Raw genomic sequence first — 20,604 nt, 5'->3', positions numbered from 1 at the left:
AAAGAGTTTTTTTTCATGCAGATTTTTGAAATTAATAAGAAAATACAGACGTTTTGGTTTTTTCTGGCATTACCATTGTTTCCAAGGGAAAAAGCACTAAAAAAAGTAGTCGTGGAAGAAACGACAAAATTTTATTAATCAACGGCAATGCCGAAACAAACATACCCTTACAGAAAATATCACTCTCGCTTTGGGCAGAGCGAGAGGATTGTTATTTTGAAAACAAAGTACTAAAGCAACAAGACACATTACTCAGAAACATGCATGATTGAAGGAATGTCAATGGCATCCCAATCTCTCGCAATGCCTCCTGGTGTAACAAATACAGGCCTGAGATCAGATCCAGTGGCTTCTTCAGAGATAGTATTAACAAACCCTGCACTGTGGAAGACTCCCGAGGAAACCCTTGATGACGGGGAGAATCCGAGACCTTCTTTACGCTTGTTCTCACAGAGCTGTATCACCTTGCCCCAACCGGCAGTCTGACCTTCCTGGATAACCTTCTGAGCATCTTTCAATGAAGCCATAGCAGCCCCAGCTTTCTTAGGCTCTGCACCTTCAATGGTCAAACCTTGGAAAGCAGTCCCTTCAGCAGACCCTGCTTCAATACAAGAGAAAGAAGTCAGCTGGCTGACTAAGTATGCTTCTTCTCCATGAACGGTAACAAGCTTTCCATTCCTTATGAACTTCAACTTCTGATGTAAGGTGGAGGTTATCGCACCCGCATCGTGTATCCACGGTCTTCCCAGCAGACAACTGTAGGATGCATTAATGTCCATCACTTGGAAGGTAACCAAGAAATTCTCAGGGCCAATGGTTATCGGCAAGTCTATCTCCCCCAGCACATTCTTTCGAGATCCATCAAAAGCTTTGACCAAGAAAGTACTCCTCCTCAAAGGGGTCCCACGGTAGCTCAACTGATCTAGAGTTGTCTTGGGCATTACATTGAGAGAGGAACCGGTATCCACCAACACATTCGATATCATGTCTGACTTGCAATTCACCGAGATGTGCAAAGCCAGATTGTGACTCTTTCCCGCTTCCGGCAACTCTTCTTCACTAAACCAGAGGTTGTTACAAGCAGTAATATTTCCCACTATGCCACTGAAACGATCTACCGTAACTTCGTGGTCAACATAAGCCTGCTCCAGCACTTTCAACAAGGTATTCCTGTGAGCCTCGAAACTCAAGAGTAATGACAAGACAGATATCTTCGAAGGAGTCTGCAGCAACTGATCAACGATCTTGTAGTCGCTCCTCTTTATTATCCTCAGAATCTCATCTAAATTCGAATCCTCTATAGATTTGCCTGGCTGGTTCACATCTGTAGCAATGGGTGAAACAACGGTTGGAGTTGCTTCTTCAACTGGTGGAATGGTCGGCGTAGCTACCTTCTTCTGAAATAACGGCGGACGGACTTTCCCGCTTCTTAGCGCTGCAGAAGTCCCTTCGGCAATATTGCTTACTGTGGCAAAGGAGGCTAGAGGCACCTCTACTCCATTTTCTATCATAGTAGCATTGTATTTGTATGGAACAGCCTTGCCTGAAACATACGGTACCGGTCCGGGCAACCTTATCACCAAAGGCTCAGCATTCTTCTTCAAAGGTACACTCTTGACAGGCGGATCGTGAAAAACTGGCACAATCACGCAAACATCACTGACAGTCAGAAAATTATCATTCATCAAGCTTTGGATGTCGTCTTGAACAGCATGGCAACCCAAAGGATCACGGAGGCATCCTAGACACTTGGCATGATCATGGCTGAACAGAGAAGCTTTGCACAGCTTGATGTGTAGAGGCACCAGAGGAGTTGCGACGTTGCGGACATCAAGTCTAGGAGCTTCCTCACACACTTCGATCATATTCACAGCGGCATGATTTGGAAGAGGATTGTCGAGGACGTGTGGGACATTATTCTCAAAAGTCAGCTTTCCCTGATCAATGAGCTTCTTCACGATATACTTCAAAGCATAACACCCCTCGACATCATGACCTAAGGCACCTTGATGAAAATCACATTTAAGATCAGAGCGGAACCTTGGAGGTAAAGGGTCTGGTGGAGGCTTGCCCTGCCTAGTCGTGCAGTGTCCTCTCTGGAGTAAAGTTGGAAGCAACTCAGCATATAACATCGGTATAGGAGGAAAAGTTGGTCTGGTATATTGCTGCTGCTGTTGTTGTTGTTGTTGTTGTTGAACCGGCAACTGTTGTTTCATCTGTTGGGCAATTGCATTGACGGGCACTTGAGGTTGACCCGGTGGCAGAGGGTACTGATGATAAAACGGTGGGAAGAAAGGATGCTGAGAATACGGCATGTATGGGTATGACGGAGGCATTTGAGTTGCATTGATAGGAGCAACAGTAGCCATTGATTGACCGGCTCCCGCTGACACCATCCCCACTTCCGTTTCTTTCTTCTTGTGGTGTCCATTACCATATCTCTTCGATGCATTCACAGAGGATTCAGCTTTCTCAAACACAATGATTCCATCCCTGACGGCTTCCTCAAGACGGGTTCCCATGGTGACCATCTCCGAAAAGTTGTTCGGGGCAGCGATGATCATTCTCTCAACATAATCTTTCTTCAAGGTCTTTAAGAACGTCTGGGTCATTTCTTCTTCATCTAAAGCAGGAGTGATACGGGCAGCTGCCCCTCTCCACCTTTGCGCATATTCACGGAAACTTTCCTCCTTTTTCTGAGATAGGGACCTGAGGAACTCCCTGTTCGGCTTCAATCGAGTGTTAAACCCGTAATGACTCTTGAAAGCAGCGGCTAGTTCATCAAAAGTATGGACATCGTCTTTGCTCAGACTAGTATACCACTCTGCAGCATCCTCCATCAGACTGTCTTGGAAGTAATGGATCATAAGGGAATCATTGTCCTTGTAGTTGCCCATCTTCCGGACATATTTGACAATATGATTTTGAGGACAAGTCAGCCCGTTATACTTGTCGAACTCCGGGACTTTGAACTTTTTTGGAACATCTACCTTCGATACTAGGCAGAGATCCTGGGTTTTAATGGAGTCTCCATTTCCCCTGTTGGCCTTAATTTCCCGTCGGAGCTCTTTGGCAAGCTCTGCCATTCTCTCTTCCATAGTTCCGGTTGTGGCAATACTCCCGTGGTGCGCATTAGCATGGACAAATAGAGGCACCGCATTCACAATGGGCTCGGTAACAGTTGTTGCAGCTTGAGTCAAGGCGGTACTAACAGGAGTTAAGTTTGCCCCTGGGATTGGGCCATTGTTGGTAGTACCAGAGGTCCCTGCCCCTGTATTAGCAGTATAGTACAGCGGAAGTCCGTAAGGATACCCGGATGGCATGATAGAGCGGGGATCAGTTGTTACGGTAGGAGTCACATTTGCAGCTGTAGAAACTACAGGAACTGGTTGTTCCTGAGCAGCCAACAGAGCAGTCATAGCATCATGAGCTTTGGCCAATTCCTCCCTTAAAGATGCCAATTCGGTACGAAGCTGCGTGTTCTCTTCTTCCATAGCCCTTTTCTTTCTTCTGTATTCTCTGGTTCGGTCGGTTCTATCAGGTTCGTAGACCCTCTGAGCACGAGCCACTTTTCACACTGAGGCAGAGAAACCAGGAGATAGTGAGCACTTGGAAGCCTTTGTGACCGATGCATGATGCATATGATGCATGATATGCAAATGCAAATGCGAAAGACTTATTTTTTCATCGAAGGATTTTTAAACAAATTAGAAATCTTGCAAATAATCAAAACTTCATAGTATTTTCAAAAAGGAAGACTTTGAAATTTCAACAAGATAAACAAATGAAGCCCTCAAGCATAGGAAGTAGTCGGAGCATCATCGGACTCGGAATCTGAACCACAGTATCTGGCAAAGAAGTCTCGTCGTCCTCTGGCTCTCTTGGAATCCCTCATAAGCAGCTCGTCTTTCTCTTCCAATTCTCTCCGGACCTTAGCTAGCTCCTTCTTCAACATCAGGTTCTCATGGGTCTTCTGCTCATCTCTACCATCCAAAGTCATGATTAGATTCTCAGCTTGATTGTACCGAGCTTTCCATACTTGCTTCTCACGACTCTCCATAGCTAGATGTTCCTGATACATATCCCGAGTCGCAGGGAGCAGAGGTAAAGGCATAGATGGAGTGGATGAAGACACGTATCTCATAGCTGGATAAGGCATACCAATCTCCTCAGCTCGATCTATCACCCACTGAGTATAAGCCTCATGAGCAACACCGGATCTCACACCTAGATGCTTCACACTTTTCCTTCGAACCTTGGACCAAGCATCCGTGAAAGCCTTCCTTTGTCCGGTAGGAGCATTCGTGTAGAAGAAGAACTCTGGAGATGTAGCAAGATTGATGGGCTTCGACTTCATAGGAAAACCGAACTGTCTCATGGCAAGCTCGGGGTTGTAGTTGATTCCTCCACGGGTACCAAGAAGAGGTACATTGAGAAAGTCTCCACAACCCGTAATGATTTCCTTCACTTGAGCGGCAGGAGTGATCCAGACCACCTCATTAGGAGTGAGAGCCATAATCTGCTGAGAGTAGGACCAATTCTCCGAGTTATCATGGAAGGAACTCGGAAGGTGCGAAATAAACCACCTATACAAAAGAGATATGCAGCAAAGAATATACCCACGGCCCTTGAGAGTCCTGTCATGAATGGCGTGGTAGGTATCCGCTAGCAAAGTAGGAACCGGATTCTTGGAATGGAAGATCTCAATAGCATTCATGTCCACGAAGTTGTCGAGGTTCGGAAAGAGAATGAGCCCGTAGATAAGCAAAGCAAGAATAGCCTCGAGTGTATCCTGACGAGTAGTACTGAGATTAGCCTGATCAAGAAGATACTTCGAAGTGAACCCCCGGATGTGAGACTTGGTAATAAGATGGTTGGAGACGTCAGAGGTCTTGAGGTAGAGATCCTTAGCAATAACCAGAGGAGTAAGAGAAGTCCCGGGACCGGTGAAAGGTGCCTCCTCGGCTATAGGTAAACCCACTAGATTTGAGTAAGCCTCGAGAGTAGGAACCAACTGGAAGTCCGGGAAAGTGAAACAACGGAAGCTCGGATCATAAAATTGCACTAGGGTGTGCACTAGCTTCTCGTCCACATCAGTTCGGAGCAAAGTAAGCAATCCCCCATACCGGAGTCGGAACCCTGTTTGACTCTCGACCTTGAGTGCCAACTCTCTCAAACTAACCAAATCCACTTCCTTGAACTTGTAGCACTTAGTCTTCTTCATACCTGTGATTATTTACAAGAATTTCCATTTGTTTAAACCCTTCGATGAATGCATGAAAAATGTTTATGCATGAATGCATGTATGCATGATTTGTGTTGTTTAGTTACAAGGTGGGTTGAGTTTCAAAGTAACAGGGCCATGGATGGACACGGCGTCCAGTGAACTAAGGCTTTGGATAGTAGTAACCAAGGTTCTAACACAGTTCCCAAACTGCAACCCCTCTCACATATATCATGGTAGTACAGGACGACACCCGTTCCACGATTATTTGTGAGAAGGTCTGGTTTGAGTGTAGTATCGCGTGACGACTAAAGTTTGAGACAACACTCAATTTAGCCACCGCACTACGTCCTAAAAAGGCTAGGATGGGTTTGGTAACTACGGTTCATAGCTTCGTCGAACAATTGAAAGTGAAGTGCCTAAGCATGACAACACACGCCGACAATATCACCTTCAAAATGCCTCAGCTATGTGAGATTGATCGCATAATCCAATACACGAGGCAACCCCCGGATCGAATTGTCGATTATATCTCTTCCTAAACATAAGTTCACTCAGCCCGGGTGTAGGACTTTTGATATTCTCACCCCACACGTTAAATGAAAGTAAACAAGTATTCACATATGTAAGCAATAAAACAAAGCGTAAATATAAACTAAGGAAAACTAGGCGCGACCCGCTAAAAAGAATCCCCAGTGAAGTCGCCATTTCTGTTATCATAGTTTTTGGGTGCCAAGCCATTAATTGGACTTGAACCTTTCGACCGTTGATATCTCTCTTTTTTCTTGGGAAGGGTAAAAGGAGAAAAACCCTTAAAAAGTTCTAGATTCGGGGGTCGTTTTCACTACGGGAAGGTGTTAGGCACCCGGAGCGATTATGGTATTCCATAAGAACCGTTCTCCTAAGTTTATTTCTACGCTTTAGTTTTATTGCTTATTTGTAAAAAAGAAGGTATGATTAGTGAAGAATGGGGGTGAGAAGAAGTAGAATTTGATTTTTATTTCGGCTTGGATGAGTTTTGACTCATTGCCTACGTACCCTTTTTAGGGATCAAAACCATTCGTAGTTCATTCTCAAAAATGGTTTTTGTTTTTGTTGGTTGATTTTAAGTTTGAAAAGAGATTTTGAAGAATAGAGATGAGAGGCCTCAAGGGCATAAGATTTGGAAAGTGTGAGGTGGAATTAGTCATCTTGCAAAAATAAAGTCCAAGGAGGATTAAGATTTATTGAAAAATTTACTTAAGAAAATAAAGGAAAATAAGGAGTTTTGACTCCATTTTATTTTTTAAAAAAGTTTTCAAGTGAGGTTATTTGCATGTCTTGGAAAAGTTGATTTTTTTTCTAAGTGTTTAAGCCTAAGCGCTTATCTAACCATACAATCCTATGCATACATCTAAGGTGAGTGTGTGCATGCCGGTGCGTCATAGTGTCCATAGTCCATATTACAAAAATTCCCTAAATACATTCTATGGCCCCTTTGCCAAGCTACAAACCAATGGTAAAATATTACATCACCGAATGAATTACAATTTGCAAAAAAAAGAAAACTAAACTAATGGAGACAATAGTGAAGATGGTGAAGTGCTATGAAGTGATCAATATGAAAGGAAATGTTAGTAGAAAATGGTAAAAAAGAAAGAATATGGCATGAAGCGATGGAAGAAAGTACGGCATAAAACGGTAAAGTGACGATGAAAATAAGCCGGAAACATGTAATAAATAATGCACATGATGCAAGAACAAAACTCAACACATCAAAACAGTGACATATGCATAGCAAACAGTAGCAAAATTCATATGGAATAGTATGCAAATCAAACATGACGAACACGAACATTATGCACATGAAGTAACAGGTAAAAATGCGAGAGAAGTGACTTAAAATAGTAAAAACCCTTGACAAAACAACACTAAAATTTTTACCAACTTTTCCAAGCAAAATACCACTGAAAATTATCAAGAAAAATAGTAAAATGACATGGTAAATTTCTTGGAATTTATTGATAAAAATTAACATGAACAAAGGGTGCAAACAGCAGGCAAGTATGGTGCAAGTAGCAAAAAAAAACAAGAAAATAAACTGAACGAGGCCCAAACCAAGGCCCAAACACACAAAGGGGTCTGGATGCACAGGAGCCCTTGGATTGATCCAAAGTGCTGAAACCCTAGATCCAAGGGCTCATATTCATCCAGAGTAAAACCGAAATAAACCGCTCTGGTTCACCCTGTCTATAAATATGTTCCACACCGGTTTATTTTCATTTTACTGGTTCCCTTCTCTCTCTTCACACAAAACCTCCTCTCTTCTCTCATCAGGCCTCCTCACCGGAGTTGATGAAGCCACGGCGGAAACCTAAGTGGTTCGCCGGAAGCTTCATCTTCTCCGGTGAACCAGTGCCCAGAAACCAACGAAAATTGCATCAAATCCTTCGCCTTCTTCTTCTAAACATGAATCCATAATCTGTTTTTGTATTCGAATCGTGAATCAACGCAGATCTGATGTTTTCTTTTACGGCTTCGGAAGGTTGGGTTTTCGTTTTTTTCTTGATAAGATTCTATGGATTTGGCACAGATCTTCGTTGATTCACTTGGATTGATGTTTTTCGAAAGAGATGAAGTGAACAGAGGCTCTAAGCGATGTGGATCTAGAACTTTGACGCGATGTGAAACTGTTTTGAGGTTTTTTCATCTTTTTCGAATCGAAATGTTTTGATTCGTACAAATCCACATCACATTGGCCTCGCCACTGCTCTTGATGAAGAAAAACTGAGAGGAAACGTTTTTACGATGTAGATCTTATTGATTTCAGTTTCGGTTTCAAAGGTGTTTTTTTGGTTTTCGAATTTTCTTAAACCAAAACGTTTTTTATCACTAAGCTCTACATCGTTCTCCAGTGATTGAACTTCTTTATGAGGAAAACGAGATGTTTGAAGTTATACCTGAGGTTTTAATGGAGATTTTGGTTGATTTTCTTCAGAAAACCGTAATCTGCTTGCTGCGTTTTTGATGATTTTTGTTGTTGAGCCACTGAAAATAAATCAGTATTTTTGCACGCGAATCTTCATCTTCTTCACCGGTTTAAACCTAGCTTCTTCCCTCTTCTTTCTCTTCACTGCTTCCTCGTGATCAGTGCTTGAGTTCGTCGCGTTTCAGTGATGAACTCGCACTTTGAATTGCGAGGAAATTGGTTCTGTGATGATGATTCCGTATTGAATCTCTGAGGATCAATGAGTAATCAAAGAAACTTTGTTGAATTCTGTTGAATTTGGTGTTTTTGTGTTGATTCGGTGGAAATCAATGGTGGATTGAGGTGGTTAGGGTTTCTGCCATTGATGAACCTTTGAAGCTTTTTTGTTGATTCTGTTTTGATCTAACAGAAAAGAGAGAGAAAGTTGGATTCTGTTTTGGTGAGTTGGCGCTTGGTGAATGAAAAAACCCCCCGAAATTCATTGCCACTGTGTTGCTTTTATAGCTGACAAGTGTACTGTCTGGCCAATGGAAAACTGACACATGTCCTGGACTTGTGATTTGGGCGCTGCCTTGTAATTTTGGACTTTGAGGACCTCCCTGCAATTTTGTAAAATATGGAACTGGACTGCAATTTTAAAAACAGAACTAAAAAATATAAAAATTGGACAATTTGGACTTAAATGCAATTTTAACAAAATTAAGGGACTAAAATGCAAAGTAAAAATAAAATGAATTAAAATTTGTAATTTTGACCAAACGTAAAGTGAACCTAAAATAAAATCAACAAACGGACTAAAACGAACCAATGGCCTAAATGAGGTACTTCAAAGTAACCTCTCTATGCCAAAATTTTGTGTGAAATGACCAAAATGCCCCTAGGGCTAAAAATGACCTAAACAGATTCAAATTGACTTGACACTGACTCAGATGCAAGTTTGAAATGAATTTAACAAGGTTTACTGATGAAATGTTAAAAATCAATCTGAAAAGACTCAGAGACAGTCACAAGGATGAAAATGGGTCCCACTGCAGGAAATGACCAAAATACCCTTCTGTACGACTTTTTGCAAATTTTGAAATAAACTGTAGAAGAAGCAATGTAATGATTCAGAGACACTTTTGAATGACTTACAAGACAAGTAGAGACATTTCGAAAGGTTTTATGCAAGAAAAACATAGGTAAAATTGTGATTGAAAATACTGCGAGGCAGAGACAATTTGAACTGTGCAGTTGAAATTTGATAATTGACAAAGTTTGAAATGAAATTGGGCCCAGTATTTTTAGGTCCAAAAACAGGGTATAACAATATTATACTAATAAATACCAATATATAACATAACAAAATATCACTCATCAAAATAAATCATATAAATCACACAAATCATATAAGTATATTCTAAACTCATTAAAATAATCAAATAATTAAAGAGGGCGTTACAACCTTTGGTCCATTTAGTTAGGCCCAATACAATCCAAAGTCCAAAAACCACGTTTGGCGAAGTTACTTACGACACACCCATTTCCCACAAGTGGGGTGTGTAACACCCCGTTTTCCCAACATAAAAATTTCATTTAAATAATCAGAGTAATCATCACAAACGGAATGTCACACTTCTTTTCTTAAAATCATAAACGGAATAATTAACTAATTATCTTTCAAAATTCAATAACATAATATTTAATACTTCGCAGCGGAATTTATTCAAACATCTAAAAATAGTCTTTGGCACGAAGGCCTCATTTAAAACATCTCATAAAAGTCCAATCTAAAAACATAGTCATAATCTTCATTAAGTAATACGTAAGGAATAGAAAAGCAATAACAAAGTTCCCAATCGCGTTACGTATCAGAGCACCTAAAGACACACGTGAGAGATAATCCACTCATGCTTAAACTCGATCACCTGGAAGTTACTCATACGAAGAGCAACATTTCCAAGCAGAAGGGGTGAGATTTCACAAAACAATAATATTAAGCATATAATTCATCAAATGCATTTAACAATTTAAACTTCATCTATTAGTAATAATAATTCTTAATGTAATACTTCTTAATAACTCAACCAACTTCTAATCATTATTAACTTCATATTCATCACATTATAAACATCATCATATAGCACATAATAACCAAATCGTAACCAATATAGATCATCACTTCATAAATATCATCTTTTAACACACAACATAATCATCATCTCACAATAACATAAACAATACAATATAATCATCACTTAATAACAATAATCATAGACAACACAACATAATCATCACTTAATAATAATAATCAGATACAACACAACATAATCATCACTTAATAATAATAATAATCATATACAACACAACGTAATCATCATCTCATAATAACATAAACAACAACATAATCATCATCTTATAATAACATAAGCAACAACATATTCATCATCTTATAATAATATAAACAACGGCATAATCATCATGTCATAATAATATAAACAACAACATAATCATCTCCTCATAATCACATAAACAACACAACATAATCATCATATAACATCATAATTCATCATATCATAAACATCTTCTCCTAATAATATAAACAACACAACATAATCATCTCCTCATAATCACATAAACAACACAACATAATCAGGGGAGAGAAATCCTGCCATAATAAAATAATAGTGAAAAGCATGCACATTAAATATCAAAAGAATATAATCTCCACTATCTCATCAGTCTCAACAGTTACTATGTATAATCTCTTCATTTTACAAGTCACAGCAGCACATCATATTCACACTCAAACACCCAATATAACATCATCATATATATGCATATGGACTCTCCTAATGACTTATATGATTGTGGTACCACACCTATCGTCATAATTTGCCAGAGGTATGTTACTGGACATTCATCGTCATAATTTGCCAGAGATATGTTACTGGACTTTCATCGTCATTTCGTCATCATGATTCCTAGACACGACTCTATATGCATGCATGAGACAGACTCTTCAAGTATTAAAAGATCATAAAATCATCAACAAATCAGAATCATAAATTCAGACTCTTCCTATTATGCACGACATCAAGACAAACACATCATCATCATAAGTCAACATCGTCAATCTCATCATCAATGTATATTAGACACTATCATTCAAGTCATCATCATAATTATACGTCTTCATTCTCATAGTCAATATATATATATATATACACACCACCCTCATCATCATCATAGATAAACATCATTACTCTCATCATCATACTGATATAGTTATCGTCATCCTCATCATCAATAACATATAAACATTATTATTTCTCATCGTATTTATTTAATTACATGTATATAATATCTTCGTCATCACTCTTCGTCGCATTATGTATTCCTCATTATTCATCTCTATCAACCGTTTATATCACCATTGTATCTCTTCACTAATCCAACCCTTACGCGTAATTCAATTCTACGTCAACTTCCCTATATTTTATTTTAGTATTCATTTTACGAACATACATTATTCTCTCATCTATTCTAGACTCTACAAACTTTATTCCTAATATCATACCCTATTCCTCATTCTTGGTCTCAAGTTGTTTTCTTATTCGCTATCATTACATGCAAAGTCTCTGCTCTATATATCTAGGTTTTTCCTCACAATTGTTATTAACTCTTTCCTACTTATTCTCCTCAATAAAACGACTTTATATCTTATTACTTGTTCTCACGTTCGTCGTCATTCTATACATCGTCCGTCCCCTAATCATAACTTCATTTTAATTTTAATGTTATTATCTAACCTAATACTTCATTATAATTCGAGGTTTCATTCTCTTGGTACCGGTCGTTATTATATTCGTTACTCATTACAACTACTACCTCTTATCCTCTTTCCTATGCATCTTGCTCCCTGCTAATCGATCCTCTTCTTATTCATCGTTATCATCATTCCTGTTAGGTTTTCAATCCTTAATATACAACTCCTTACCTTCTCTTACATTTCGTCTTAACGATCTTCTCATCGTTTACAATCATATTCTTTATTCATTTTATTTTATTTTTACCTTAAATGTTACTGTCTAACACTCATCTTAAGTTCTTTAACTACTTTGGTTCATTCTCTCTTTCACAATGTAACAATATTAATGAAAAGCACCAACAACTTAAACATCATACATTTTCCACATAAGGCATATAAATATTTCACATAACCAACAACAGCAACATAGGCATCACGTAAACATCTTGAGATATAACAACATCAAATGATAATCAACATCAACTTAAACATCTTATATAATTCACATAATGCATATACAAATATATTACATTACTATCAACATTAAATCATATTATAACAGCTTCACAGATCATCAGTAATGTTATATTCAACCTCCATTCCGACCCCAAGGATCAACTCACAACATGGGTTAAATACTCTTAAACACCTTAATTGAACTCATAGTACTTCTAGTTTTGAGGGTTGAAATTATTCCCTAAGTTTTGGATTAACTTAGAAAAGGTTATACTGAATTTTCCTAAGATTTCACTAAGACCTCCTTGGACTATTTCCATCATATCTCAAAAACTAAAAATCATTTTCAAGTCAAACTAAAGCCACTGGAAAGCTAACTCAATTATCTACAACTTTCATGTTTACACGGAAAGCAAATTCAAAACAGAAAAGGGTGAAAGAATACTGTAAAAGGATGCAAGATTTGATAAAGAAAGAGAAGGAAAATAAATTTGTAGAGTGTCAACAACTTGGAACAAAAAGAATCAAGCAGAAAACAAATGGAAGGTTGATAATATGGTTGGATGAATAGGAACAATACAGTGGGATATTTTATAGAGTACATGTTACACTGGATGAAAACTTGTAATCATTTTAGTATGACGTTCAAATTTTGTTGCATAGTTCTAATTGTGTTGCATATTTCATTTTCATTATGCAAGAATAAGAACAGTGAAGGGGGAAATTGTAGAGTATGTAAATCAAACTTGTTATTAAATCTTGTATCTAATATTGGTTAATTCAAATATGAATGAAGTTTAAGCGAAGACAAATTTGGTAGATTCAAAAAAATTTAATCTAGACAATTTTGCGACACTTTTTACAACTACTCAAAAATTATAAATGTAACACTTTTTCATTGTTACTAGTGATACAAAAAGTGTTCCAATAATGTAACATTTGCGACACTTTTTAATTGTTATAGATAATACTATAAAATGTAACTAAAACTCTTTAGTAACATGGACTTTATCTAACAATTGTTCGAGTGTTGCAAAATTTAATTAGTAACAATTTTCTTGATTTAGTTACAATTTTCAAGTGTTGCTAAATGTCATTATTGTAGTAGTGCCACGTGAAGAATGAAGATTAAGAACAGAACCGTCAGTGTTCGCCTTAACCCAAGTAATGGTTGGGGTTTCCAAATCACCGATATAATCTCTTTAACACGCCTGTAGGAAGGAGGGATCATAAAATTGTTTAAAACAGCCCCATCCGTGACTAAACAATTACCTTTGGAATTAGCACCAGACAAAGCAACAAGGGACGAAATTTTGGCCATGGAAGTATGAATGGAAACGTTTGCGGAACTGAAGCGAATCGCATTCCTAGCCAACCAAATTGTGTGAACCGTATGAACAAGAGCAGCAGCAAACACAAAAAAAATGTGAATAATGGATGGATACTTTACTGCCATGATATAAATTCAGGGAACATTGAAGCTTGAGGTTGAGAAAGCAATATGAGAGATAAAGAGATAATATAATGTCAACCACACCTCACTTTGTGGGATAAGAAGCTAAATTCCAATCTCATTTATTTGGGATCTTATTCAATGTTTGGCCCTTTGTAGTTTTGCTTGCGTGTGTTCTATTGTTAGCAATAACAACGATGAGTGTTTCTAATGCATTCATGTTTTGTTTCTTTCCTCCAAATCTCATACATATCATTGGTTCAACTTGATAACATGTAGGTGATTGGCATCAATACACGTGTGTCTGATGAAAAATATTACTTATTCAAATTTTCTTATAAAATACCGTGAAAAATAATATTACATTGATAAGTTATTACATTGATAAGTGCATAAATACACATAAAAGTGTTTAATATTTTTTTGCACATTAGTTTTTTTTTAAAACAAAATGGAATATATATAAACCGACATGTTACCCTTCGAGTACAAGGTGTACAAAGAAGGATAACCAATAATTACATAAGTGTTTTAGGAGATAATGTTAAAGGTTAACCAACCCCTGAACATAAAGAAAGGGTTATGGCACCACATGATAACTATAATAAAAAGTAATAAAATAAACTTTAAACCGTCAAAAGGAAAGGAGTTTCATTTTTTCCAACGGCTGATGAGGATCAATACACCTAGCTAAGGTACCGTTTGGCTCGGCTTTTTTTTTTCCAGCTTTTCTACGTTTTTAAGGAGAAGCTAGGCCAAACACAATATCAATAAAGTACCTTAAAAAAAAAGTACTTTTTTTAGAATGCATAAAATTGAATGGAATGAGTTTTAACCAAAAGTTATTTCTTTCCTCCCAATCTCAATGTAAAAACTTGACTTAATGAACATGACAAAATGATCATAAATATCATTAGCCAATTTTTAAAAAAAAAAATATAAAAAATATCCACGAGTCTTAGCTCAACTGGCAGAACGCTGAAATTGTTAGGTCGAATGCCATGACCGAAGTTTTAACCTTGGTACCTCCACTTGTGTGTGTGAGTTTATAATGAATTCTCCATTTCATCTATCTATATATATATCTATATATATCTATATATATATATCTATATATAATAGGCTATAATATGGTTTTGGTCCCTGCAAATATTCCTTGTTTTGGTTTTACCTCCACTTTTGTTGTTTTTGGTCACTGGCCCCACTTTTGTGATGATTTGCACACGTGGCACATGATGACTGAACCCATTTATTAGAAAAATAGTGCCTGCAAAATCTTTTGATTTTTAAAAAGGTGCCTGCAAAATATATATTTTTTGAAAATAGTCCCTGTAGGGACTATTTCCAAAAACAATATTTTGCAGGGATCAAAAACAAACAAATATTTTTTTATAGGGACTAAAACCAAAACAAGGCATATTTGCAGGGACCAAAACCATATTTTAGCCTAAAAAATAAATGGCCTAATACATGGATGTGTGTATAAATACACGTGATAACCATAAACTCTAATTCACAACTAAATCAGCTGGTATCAAAAGTAAATACAATGATGGCTTTCATTCCAACTAATCAGAAATTATTTCCTTCTCTGTTACTCATCATCACAACTTCCTTTCTCTTGTTAGCACCAATACCAGTGAACTCAGACAAAATAGTTTCCTTCGACTTCCCAAAGTTCACAGGTAATGAGTCAGCTCTAACCCTTCAAGGGGATGCCTTTATTGCTTATGATCAGGTATACCTTACAGGATATGCTCACCCTAAGAGAGCTGTAGGTCGTCTCTTGTATTCAACACCTGTTCCCCTTTGGGACAAAACAACAGGAAATGTTGCTAGTTTTGTCACTTCCTTCGCTTTTTTACTTAACTTCCAAAAGACTATTGTGCCAGCTGATGGACTTATCTTCTTTATTGCACCACCAAATAGTGTAATTCCTAACAACGCAGCGGGTGGAAATCTTGGAGTAGTTGATCCTAATACTGCTTTCAATCGATTTGTTGGTGTAGAATTTGACAATTATGTCAATGAATGGGATCCTGATTATGCTCATATTGGAATTGATGTCAACTCTTTGATTTCATCCAAGACTGTGGTTTGGAAGCCACTGCACGGTTACTATGTCAAAGTAAGCATCGCTTATGACTCTTCCTCTAAGATTTTGAGTGTTGTCCTCACCGACCAAAGTGGTCAATTAGCTACTGTTGCTCAAGTCGTTGATTTGAAAGCTGTGCTCCCAGAAACAGTTACAATTGGTATATCTGCTTCCACATCGGAATTGTGCCGTCAAATACAAAACATATACGCATGGTCTTTCACTTCAACTTTGAAGACAACTATAAGCAGCATCACCTCAAACAACACCAACAATCTTGCAAGCTATGCATGATTTGCTTTGGGTATTCTGTAAGCACGCATGGAGTTTGGTTTGATGTATTTTCTAATTGATGTTGCTTGTGTCGATCGTATGTGTGTTTGAATTTTTCTTTTTCCTAAATAAAGACCATGCTTGTACCCATGTTTAAGTTAATGTTTTTTTCCTAAATCGTATGTGTATAATCAACTCATGTTTTCGCCTCTAGTTTTTCCTTCATGGTTCCTTGTTCGCGGGCTGCTGTTCGTTGTTTCCCTTTTGTTGGAAAGAACATGGAACCTTTAGACGACGCTAAAAGAGAAAAGCGGTATCTTAATTACTACCCTTTTACAGCTCTACCATGGATAAAAGCGCTTTCATAAAGTTTAGTTAATTAATAAAATCTAAATAATTGTACGTTTCCCCATTAGACAGTACTAGAAAGAAAAACGTTCTCTAATGGAGTATATTATTACAAGGATTTCGACTTCCAATATAAGTGGGGCAATATTTTTGTCAAATGATTAAATAATAATTTTTTTAATAAGAAGCTATTTTCCATTACAAAGCAAAAGATCTATTTTCAATTAGTTGAAAATGAGTTAAAATTACATAATTACTAATTATTTTAAGAACATCTCTTTCTATATATGTTACAAGACAATCATTTGAGCATTGATCACCCATCTTGTTACTTATTTGACTCTTCACATATTTCATAGCTGAGAAAACACGTTCAACACTTGAAATTCTGGCATGTTAGCTTTCAGATGTTCTACATGATGTTCCAACACTGGATACAAAATACAAATGTTGAACCTAATGTTTAGAACATTATGCTAACAGAAATAAACAAAACAATGCAAACGTAAAATACAAGAAAGTAAAATGCGTAGGAGGAAAACGTTTCCCCATGGACAGTACTTGAAAGAGAAACGTTTTTTAATGAAGTATATCATTACTCACCAGCCATCTATCTTTCTATTCTGGTGACAACTAGAGTACCCATGGAAGAATGGTGGATAATTTACTTCAACCAATGAACATTCACCTTTTTAAATGGTATCCATGAACTATCTTGACCTCACCAATAAATTACTCATTTTTCATTGGTTGGTGGATAAATTACCCACCATTTTTGAAAGGTAATCTAGAAAAAACCTTCTATTCTATATTTTGAAAGTTAATGACTAAACAAAGTACAATCTTACCTCACCTCACCTCATTCTAGTTATTTGACATGTCATTGAAATTATATTATTTTCTGTCTTTTATTTCAATCTCCTATATTATTTTTATCTTTTAAATGAAAATATTGTTTCAGGCCTTCTTAATTAATTGCCGAGTAACATGCTTTCGTTACCTGTCACGAACTAACAATTCAAAAGCTATACTATTCTGCAAGCTAGTATATGAATTTCAAGAGAGCATAAATACATAAACTATACTAATATTTAAGGTTGTCAAAATTGGGATTTTACTTCAGAAAGGGATTAGGAAAATCGCAAATCGTAAAATCGCAATCGATTTAGGACTTTTGTAAAATCGATATAGGATAGTAAAATCGCAATCAAAATCGAGGATTCTACCAAATGAAAAATAATGCTAAATATATGTTATAAATTGCATGTAGTCATAAATGATCAAAGTTCAAAGTCCACAAAATACATGTACATAAATGACTCAAAGCCTATATGCCGCCAAATATTCTTTAGTGGTCATAATAATGCTAGACAACCTAAACAAAATACTTAAAATACTTAATCAGAGCAAGTGGCTATTAAGTTTTAATGCAAAGACTAGATGCCTAACAAAATAATTAAAGGCAAAGCCTTTATGCAATCATAAATCACAAAGAAATCGTCAATTATATGGATTATCCTCCATCATATCAACAAGTTCATCTTCATCAATCTCATAATTTCCCCCATTACAGAACCAGGTCATGGGTACAAATTGAGTTATTTGACGAACGAGGTCAAAAATTAACAAAAGCCTTCAAAATCCTTTAAAATCCTACAATTTTGAACGGATTTTACGATTTTGTGCGATTTTGATAGGATTTTGCCTTTTTTTAGTATTCTCAAATGGATTTGAGTCATTGAAGCTAAGTAAAGTCGCAAGATCCTGAATTTTGGAACTTAAGTCGTGATTCTGATAACAATAATAATATTACAACATAAACTGCATTAATTATACTTAGACAGAACATGATACTCTATCTCTAATTAGACCTAGACAGAACCTTTGGATTCATTGTTGATATAACCATATTAATTATCTTAGTTTTTAATTTTTTTTTGGGATAAGAAAACAAAAGAAACCAATGAAAAATTTGATATTTGAATGTAGGTATCTTAGCTATCCAGCTTTCAAATAGTAGTTTCAGTTGTTATTCTCTTGTCTTTTGTTCAAACAGTTGCTAACTGGACTTCATATTTTATTCCTTCTCAATAAGATATGTCATGTCTTTTGCATAACAACATTCGATGGTGGTGATTATAAATTGTCGTTTAATATTAGGCCCAAAAGTACAACGAAGAATTTCTGCAGGATTATAAATTGCATGTATCTTCCTTTTATCTTAATATTTGGCGGGAAGTTAATAATCATTGAAATTGTTTTCTTTTTTTCACTACAAGAAAAAGTCAATATAGCTACTAATACTTTGCTACGGTTATATGCTCAAGTTAATATGATTGGTTGTGCTTTTAAGTTTTACCGCTAAAAATCGTTTGTTCCTTTTTATAGCATTTGTTTAGTTTTGACTTTTTTTGGAATTCAAAATAGAATTCTTTCAATAATTTTAATACAAAAAACATTTTCTTTTATAAAACTAAACAAATAGTAAAAAAATTCAATTACTATTTTTCCCCTAATTCTCTCTCTCCTCTGCAATCTCTCTCCACAATTCCATGGTTGTCGTTCATCGCATTGCCGTCACGGCACATCGCACCACCGTTGTGGCTGGTGGATCATCGGTTTATTCAGATCTAGACATCGATAGCTGCCATTCTGCAATCGATCGCTCTCGAAATCTACACTATATCGTCATCAACACTACAACAATTATGATCTAATACAACGCCACTTTTAAAGGACCAAGAAAAAATCGTTATATAATATGGATAAGACAACAAATTTTAATTGGTGTAGTGTTAGTTGTTTTCACTAATAATCAGAAAAAGGTTTTATTTTTAATACTACTTAATTATATTATTTTTACTTTTTAATTCTTTTATTTTAAACTTTTCATCTTTTTATTTCAGATCTATTTTTCACTTCACACTCACATCACCGCTTAATCAGAATCGCTCCATCAAAATCGCTTGATCAAAATTGCTTATTCATCAGAATCATTTCACCGCTTTCACCCTCACATCTTCATCAGAAACGTTTTTCATTACCATCGTACTTATCTAATTCTTCATCACAGTCGAATTCCATTCGAATGGCTTTGAGATGGATTTTGTATCTCTATTGATTTCTCTACACAAATTTGCGATAGCTACAATGTTTAGGGTTTTAATTTTCTTATTTGATGCTAAGTTGATTCTTCAATTTTTGTACTGATTTTTAGTTGATTCTTAACTTTGAAATTTTTAGGTTAGTTCTGATTTGATATTTCTAGATTTATTGTGATGTTAAGTTAAGCTGATTTGAAACTAAATCTGATTATCATTTGATATGCCTAGGTTAATTCTGACTTGATGCAATTGATATTTCTAATTTGATTTTAACTTTTAAGTTGATTCTGATTTGGTTTTAAGTTGATGTGATTTGATGCAATCAACATTTCTTCCTTTTCTGCTTTGTTTTTGTTGATTAGTAGAAAATGATATGAAATGAGAATAAGAATTTTGATGTTTAAGTTTGGTTGAATGATAATGAGAATTCTGAACTGATTTCAAGTTTTTTTTTTGTTTGTTTTGCTAGTTTATTTGTGGATAATTGAACACATTTTGAATTGTCTAGTAGAATCATTCGCGCTTCTGATTTCTCTGCATATTCTTCATTGAGCATTTTCATCGATTTTCTGCATCTCTTGAGAGTCAGGTTTGTTCACTCTGTTGTGTTTATTAAGTTTCCCATATTGCTACATTTTGATTAGTTTGGTTTAGAAAAATTGAAGTATTCAATGGCTAGATATATATGTCATTCGTATAGTTATCAACATAGGAGTCTTATTAGAAGTAATTGGATATATATCATTACTATGTTTCAAGTTAATTTTTCTGAATCTGAACACATTTTTTTTGCAATTCAATGATTTTATGTATCATCAAGTAATTTTAGCAGTAGATATTTGACTTCAAGTAGTTTGAACTTTAAAGGCTTCGGCGAATTTGTAGAGGTTGTG

General features: G+C 36.2%; 1 protein-coding gene across 1 annotated transcript; it reads left to right on the top strand.

Moving 5' to 3' along the window:
• The first annotated feature begins 15,397 nt into the window (after positions 1-15,397).
• LOC25481331 (putative bark agglutinin LECRPA3) lies at positions 15,398-16,436 on the top strand. The gene has a single exon (XM_013586184.3). It carries the CDS (start codon positions 15,441-15,443, stop codon positions 16,278-16,280), a length of 840 nt encoding a protein of 279 aa, XP_013441638.2. The 5' UTR covers positions 15,398-15,440; the 3' UTR covers positions 16,281-16,436.
• Positions 16,437-20,604: the final 4,168 nt, after the last annotated feature.

Source organism: Medicago truncatula, chromosome 3, assembly GCF_003473485.1.
Source record: "Medicago truncatula cultivar Jemalong A17 chromosome 3, MtrunA17r5.0-ANR, whole genome shotgun sequence".
In the NCBI taxonomy this organism is placed as follows: domain Eukaryota; kingdom Viridiplantae; phylum Streptophyta; class Magnoliopsida; order Fabales; family Fabaceae; genus Medicago; species Medicago truncatula.
The sequence above is the reverse complement of the archived record's forward strand: the minus strand, read 5'-3'. Positions and strand labels throughout refer to the sequence as shown.

Coding starts and splice junctions, on each gene's coding strand:
- LOC25481331 (XM_013586184.3), top strand. CDS start 15,441: ATGATGGCTTTCATTCCAACTAATCAGAAATTATTTCCTTCTCTGTTA.